The sequence below is a fragment of the Medicago sativa genome, chromosome 3 (genome assembly GCF_051527215.1).
Source record: "Medicago sativa cultivar Bolivia chromosome 3, Bolivia_mono, whole genome shotgun sequence".
NCBI classification, from domain to species: Eukaryota; Viridiplantae; Streptophyta; class Magnoliopsida; order Fabales; family Fabaceae; genus Medicago; species Medicago sativa.
This window is the reverse complement of record NC_140751.1, coordinates 70,112,258-70,119,811: the sequence shown is the minus strand read 5'-3', so window position 1 is coordinate 70,119,811 and position 7,554 is coordinate 70,112,258. Positions and strand designations below refer to the sequence as shown.

At 35.1% G+C, this 7,554-nt stretch overlaps 1 protein-coding gene across 1 annotated transcript; it reads left to right on the top strand.

Moving 5' to 3' along the window:
• Positions 1-1,746: 1,746 nt before the first annotated feature.
• LOC146939680 (small ribosomal subunit protein mL103 (rPPR7)-like) lies at positions 1,747-4,276 on the top strand. The gene is made up of 2 exons (XM_085753235.1): positions 1,747-3,269; positions 3,999-4,276. The coding sequence occupies exon 1, from the start codon at positions 1,833-1,835 to the stop codon at positions 3,267-3,269; it is 1,437 nt and encodes a 478-aa protein (XP_085609361.1). The 5' UTR covers positions 1,747-1,832; the 3' UTR covers positions 3,999-4,276.
• The last annotated feature ends 3,278 nt before the right edge of the window (positions 4,277-7,554 follow it).

The following is a 7,554-nucleotide window of genomic DNA, read 5'->3' as shown; positions in this document are numbered from 1 at the left end:
TCTTCTCATTAGGAGCATTTCAGCTAAAAGAGATATCTGATTTGTCCATATTCACAAATTGTTCAGAGGAATTTTGGTATAATTGGAGATCGCTTTGAATATTAGTAGCATCAAACTGGTTAACTCGACAAAAAAAAAGACTCTTATTTGCAAAGAACATATGAGAAAGAAGACCTCTAAGAATAGGAGTTCCTCTTGCAATTTTGATTCCATGGAGGGTGTTCATTTCAATAACTCTAGAAAGAAGACCTCTAAAAATCCCAACATAAAAAATAAACAAGTAATGGAATAATGAATCGTGCTGTCTCAAACCTCTCTAAGTTGTGAAAGATTGTCACATACCACCATTAAGAAAATTAAAAATGACATAATTGAAACACAATTCATGAATAAGAAAATTCACCGCTGATGAAAACTCATACTATTTAAGAATGTCTTAAGAAAAGGCCACTAGGCTCTTAACATATCCAACTTCAAACTCACATAGCCTTTACAATCAAAAACTATAAAGAGCATTATTTGTAACTAATCTACCAGGAGTAAATACACTCTAAGCATTATCTATCAATTTGAATTCTTTAACTATATATTTTAAGAGTTTAATTAGAATAATCTGACAGTGTAAAGTTACTTTACACTATCAACCAATTAAAATCATTATTTAAGACACATCAACTTAAGTTAAAAAAAGAAAGAATCAAGAAAAATCTAGAGTAATAATTACCACCACTACATGTTTAAGTTTTTATCTTCAAAATGCTACTTCTTCCTTTCACCTTTCACGGCAAAGTGTTTTTTTTTTCTTTCTTTTCTCTAATTTTGTTGGACCATTGTTAAAATAATAGATAGGGATCATTATATATGGGTGTGAGAGCATGAAAGAAATAATCTTGATCGAGAAGTTTCTGACTTGATGCTGTCATTTTGTGCTACAACCTTATGCTTTTTTCGGTTATTTCTTTATGGTGACCAAGCTCGATTTTTCAATGAAGAGATTCAAATTGATCTAAAGCATTCTAAGACCAGAAGTGTTACCATGATAACTGTGAAGAGAATATTGAAATGTATCAATTAACCATTATAAAATTAAGCATGAAAGGTGAAAGGAGCAAATGGTTATGAAGATCAAAAAGAGATTAAATAAAACCAGTAAAAAAACTAAACGTGAATTGATGGCAATTATTACTCTAGATTTTTTTCTTGATTCCTTCTTTTTTGAACTTAGGCTGATGTGTCTAAAATAATGATTTTAATTGGTTGACAGTGTAAAGTAACTTTACACTGTCAGAGTATTCCAATTAAACTCATATTTTAAATCTATCAATTTAGTTTTTAACAACTGAAATATAAGATGCTAAATCATCATATTTTATATAGTTAAAGATTACTTATTATATTTATATTTTTCTTTTGGAATACTATATTTATATATTTTAAAGACTATATTGAAGTAAGAATAATATTTAGAGGTTAAATTGTTTTTTTGTCAAATAGCCTAATGATTGAAGTTAACAGATTTTAAATGCAGAGAAGTGATTATTCGGTTCGAACCCAAACCCTACATATTTTTTTTTTTTGATTATAAACCCTACATATATATATCATGCATTGTCTGCCAGCTGAGTTAAGCTCATGCTTAAATTGTTTTTTGTCGGTTAAAGAAATACTAACTCATCCGATCCACACTTCATATTTAATTTTATTTTAGGGTTATATATTTATGTTTTTTAATTTGTTAACCTCCTCAAATCCTTGATAGGGTTTATTTTACATTTACACTTGCAGGGCCAATAGAACCAAAAAATCGAGAGAGAAGAAGAAGGAGAAGAACCATGAATGTTACCAGAAAGAGAAATTACCATTCAATTTCATCTCCATCACCACCAAAAACCACACCACACTCTCCAATTCCACTCCCACCTTTAGGTAAAACAAAAACCCTCTTCGAAATAATCTCCACAAACCCATCTTTAACCGTTGAAAAATCCCTCGAAGAATCTCAAATCAATTTAACCCCACAAGACGTTGAAAATGTACTCAAACTTTCTTACCGGTTCCCGGCTCAATCGGTTAAATTCTTCCGTTGGGCCGGTCACCGTATTAATCATAACCACACTCCATATGCTTGGAATTTGGTTATTGATATTTTAGGTAAAAATTGTTTATTTGATGCAATGTGGGACGCTGTTAAATCAATGCGTCGCGAGGGTTTGTTGTCGCGATCCACTTTCGCGTCAATTTTCGCGAGTTATGTTAATGCTGGTAGATTAGCTGATGCTATAATGACTTTTGAGGTTATGGATGGGTATGGTGTTGTTAGGGATGTTGTTTCGTTGAATTCGTTGTTGAGTGCTGTTTGTGGGAGTGGGAGGAGTGTTGAAGCTTGTGATTATTTGCAGATTGCGAAGAAATTGGTTAGACCGGATTCGGATACTTATGCTATTTTGATGGAGGGTTTGGAGAGTGATGGGAATGTTGTTGGTGCGAAGGAGACTTTTGCGGAGATGGTTATTGAAATTGGTTGGGATCCGGGGAATGTGGCTGCGTATGATTCGTTTTTGTGTTGTTTGATTAAGGGGAGTGATGGGATTCGTGAGGCAGTTAAGTTTTTTGATTCGTTGAGAGATAGGAGATGTTATCCGGGAATTAGGTTTTTTAGGGTTGCGTTGGATGAGTGTTCTAGGTTTCATGATATACGGAGGGCGGAGTTTTTTTGGGAGGTTATGATGGGGAAAACTAAGTTGCAGCCGACGACAGCTATGTATAATTCGATGATTGCTTTGTATTGTTATCATGGGGACATTGATGCTGCTACGAAGATGCTTGATGGGATGGTTTGTAAAGGGGCGTTCCCGGATTCGCTTACTTATAATTTGTTGTTTAGGTTTTTGGTTAAGGGGAGGAAATTAAGGGATGCATCAAGGATATTTGTGGAGATGGTGAAAAACGAGTGTGTGCCGGATCAGCTTAATTGTGATGCGGCTGTTAAGGTTTATTTGGATAATGGGGATCCTGTTATGGCTATCAAAGTTTGGAAGTGTTTGGTAGAGAATTACCGCGAGGATTTAGAGGGTACTGCGAACTTGCTGGTTGTAGGGCTTCGAGATAATGATAGGGTTCCCGAAGCGGTTAAGTATGCTGAACATATCATTGGAAGAGGAATCAAGTTGACTTCTTCGACATTGTCGAAGTTGAGACAGAGCCTTGTCAAGGATAGAAAAGAATTTGTGTATGACGAACTTATAGCAAAGTGGAAAGCAGCCTATTAGGTATGTTAGAATTTCTGTAAAATTGCATGTCGTAATATCAATGCTGAATCGGGTATTCTTTTTAAGTTTTATATGATGTTGATACATATAGAGTTGTGAGCATGGTTATCATTATCTTACAATACATACAAATCATATCTCAATTCAAATCCAAATTGAATCAACTTGATACAAATCCTTGTGTGTGTCGTTTGTGGAGAGCATCGCAGCATGAATATTCTCAATGAATCACATGTATCTCAATTTGCCCTTTTACACTTTGTAGCTAGCCACATGTATCTCAATTTTTATGTTTTTGCATTGGTCATTCACTTGCTTTCCCTAAAAATATTATGTAGTTACTGATTTGTATCTTCCGATTCGTATTAAGCTTGAAAAAAATAGGTTTCCCAATCTGAATCTCGATTCGGTAACCATGCTTGTGATGATGGGGTATGAAATCTGAAGTAGTTTCTCTAAGGCAACACTTTGATTTTGCTGAACAATAAATAAGCTGTTTCTTAATTGCTTACGCATCAGATCTGCATATAATTTATTGAACAGAATACAGATCTTACTAGTACTCGTTTGAGGGCAAAAGATGATTGAAGTTTATCTAGGTTTTTGTTTTAGGCAGATGCTATAAAACAGTTTTCTTTTACCAATCTAAAACTGTGTTTGTCAACTGTTTGATTTGGACTAGATTATCAATTTTGGCAATTTATATTTTCCTGCTTGGATATTTTGCAGTTATCTATCTGGGGTCAGCCTACAAGTATAAAAGTGCAATAAGATATGAGCTATACCGCGAGTGAATTGGTTTTTTCAAAGGTTTTATAGGCACACAGTTTTTGTAAATGAATTGTCTTATTGATCCTCCTGTAAGTCTGACCTTGTACGTTTTGTTTTATAGATAAGTTACTTAGTGTTAGTTGAAAAGGGTTATCAATTATAAATTCTTAGTATCCTGCATTGCTTTTAGTGTATTTAGGCTTCACATTTCAGTAATAAAGTTATCATTCGTTTAAGATACTGCATTGTCATCAGATTTATACATAAAACTCTTCCTGGCAACCCTGCTTGAAAAATTGATTTACTTACTAGATTTATCCATTATCGGTTTTCCTTGATGTGTTTGCTTATAGTAGCCTATGCCCTATAAAAAGGTTACTGTCATGCTCAAGGTAGACAAAATCGAGATCCTAGACAAGATCGGGGCAGGGTGACAGTATCGTGAATCGGAGGATCGTAACATGGATCGGAAGATCCTACCAAATTTATAGTATACTGCTTATAGATTTAAGTTAGTAAAAAAACAACTTCAAATGACAAAAATTACTGACTAAAAAAACATATTGGGAAGGTTTCACAAATTATTGCTTAGTGGTGTACTGCGAAGGTTTCCAATATAGTTATTAATCAATTATAATTAATAAATATTTGGTATAATATGGAAAAAAAAGATCTGTTTCATTCATGTGACAGGTCAACAAAAAAAAAAGCATTTTTTGGGAAGGTTTGTCAATACAATTAATTAATAATTAATTGGTTTAATGGGCTAAGAAACAAACCGTTTCATGTGACAGCTAAAAAAACGCGTTTTTTTGGGTTTCTGAAGCTTTTATAACGTTTTTTGAAGCCGGGTCGCGGATCCGACCCGCGAACCCAGAATTTCAAGAAGACGATCGGAAACGGCCGAAACGCGCGAGACAGTCGTTTCCACGCGTTTTCGCGGCGATCCTGGCCGCGCCCACCAATTTCCGATTCCATACCCAATCAAGCACGCAGGTGGTACTCAAGATCGTAGACTCTTACGTTTTTACGAGTCAAATCGCGATTTTGTCTACCATGGTCATGCTTGTCTTATGAATTTATAACTTTACCTACCAAGTCTAGCTAACTCACTTATAAACTTGTTTTTGTTTAAACTCGGATATACTTGCTGTGTAAAATCTTGAGTTTGAGCCGTAGACCCTGACATTCCCAAACTAAAACGACAGTGGTTTGATGTTCTTTTTAAAAAAACAAAATGCAATAGGGCAACCCGGTGGACTAAAGCTCCCGCATACGCAGGGTCCGGGAAGGGGTCCCACCATTTGGTGTATTGTTACGCAGCCTTACCCTGTTTTTAAAAAAACAAAATGCAATAGCTGAGTGAAAAAATTCTGTAGTGCAAAATACATTAAACTCAGTTGTAGCACTCACGTGGACCCATCTACTCCATCTACAAAGGAGCTGAATGATGCTCTATTGAGTCTTGTGTTAGCTGCCAGCAAGTTTGCTATATACATGGTATTAAATTATGTTTGATGATATGACACTGGTTTTGGTTCTAAGCCCAATAACCAAGCTGAATAGACGGAATACAACTCGGTTAGAATATGCCCGGAATATATGGAATTTCTGTTATACAAGAGATGGTAGGGGGTGGCAAAGTTATTCAAATGTTTGTTAAGAGTCAGTTAGGTGGGAATTTCTCTCTGGTTTGGAGCAACATGCTCTGGTCTAGGAGTTCTTAGAACTGTGGTTTCATTTTCTGTCTCTGTTGCTATATTTTCACAGTTGTAGAGCTTTGCTCATCACTCTTCCATTGAAATTCTTGAGTTCTATCATTTTTTTTTTGGGTGGTGGCCAAGGTTCAAACCCGGACCTTGCATATTTTATGCATTGTCCATATCAACTGAGCTATGCTCACGAGGACTATCATTTGAACACTATAATAGATGTTTAAACATTATTGTATATAGTAAACCCTTTTAACAATTGTTAAAAAAAACTTTTAACAAGAGTACAAGTCGAGTTTACGGGGATTGAACAAGATAGTTAAACTCTCAAGTTTGATAACATTGGTGATTGTCGGTTGTCATGAGTACCCTCTCTTTCTAGTATGGTGCATAACTGTGTTTACTATATGAGATCATAATCTTTGTCTCCTATGTGCGTTTTAAAAAATGATGGCAGTGAATTGGAAGTGGTCTGTGGCCTTCAGTTCACCTTTATTTGGTACTGAACAATTCAGTTCTTTCCTTTATATGGTTATACTAGTATAATTGACCCTTGTCAAGCATGGTATAGTATTCACTCGTATATAGTATATGATCCAAGCTGATAAGATTGCCACTGTATTCACTCAAAGCACGGGATACTAATCATTCCTTAATATGTTTACTAGTGCAAAACTAACCGTATTGACCTATATATAATGTCATTGACCCGTGTCAAACCAACATGAGGTTGTCATGTTATTCATTGTTTGGTATCCTGGACGAAGTGCTCTTATGGATTCGATTGCAGAGCATCCTTAAGCTTGTATGTTGTATGTGGTCATATGTTAGGATTTGACTTATTCAAAGTTAGTAGTTCACTTTAAACGAAAACATGAGAAATCTAGAAAATAAGCACTTAAAATACTATATGTTCATGTAGTAAATGATGAAATTATTAAAATATTCTTTTATTTTATTTTAGTAAAATATCCGACTTTTCTCATCAAGATGAATTATTGATTTTAAAAGAGCCAAAACACAACTTTTAATTGCTACATGAATACCAGAGTCATGTTTTATTATTTTTTTGGTGAATCTCTTTTGGGAAATTATACCAGAGTTATGTTATAGACTACTTGATGGTTTAACTAAAATACTGAGCGGTTTGTTGAATAGTCCTTTGATTAAATTCTGATACAAATTCCATGTGATTGCTGATCTCCCCCTTATATGCTCGAATCTGTCACAATACACTACTGGAAGCTGACTTTTGGTAGTGTGTTTCTAGATAAAATACACAACCAAAAACTTGTTTCTGGTAAAAAGCTGCATTATGAGGTGTTATGAGCAATCACCGATGCCATCCTCATCCTGCATCTGTTAGCATACTGGGTTGGGGCCTTAGCAGAATAGATGGGCTGAATAGGGAATTGCTATTAATTAGGAAATTGCTCTTCTCCCAACAAAAAAGTTCACTCCCATACAAACTGACCAAAATACCCCCCACGTGACTTAAGTCACGTTCACCACATTGATACATCCCACGTGTCACGTAAGTTATAACCTAACGTGAGTTAACTCATGTACCCATGAGTTAACTCATGTAGGTTATACTTCAGCTTACCGAATCTGAGTTAACTCACGTGAGGGGTATTTTGATCAATTTGTATGGGAGGGAGCGTTTTTTGTTGGGAGAAGAGCAATTTTCATTAATTAGCGAGTGTCCATGAGTAGGGAATGGTTATTACAGTAGAATTCATTATGAATATTGTTAGAGTTGGTTCAGAGAGTTTTCTCTCCAGTTAGGAGCACTATGCTTT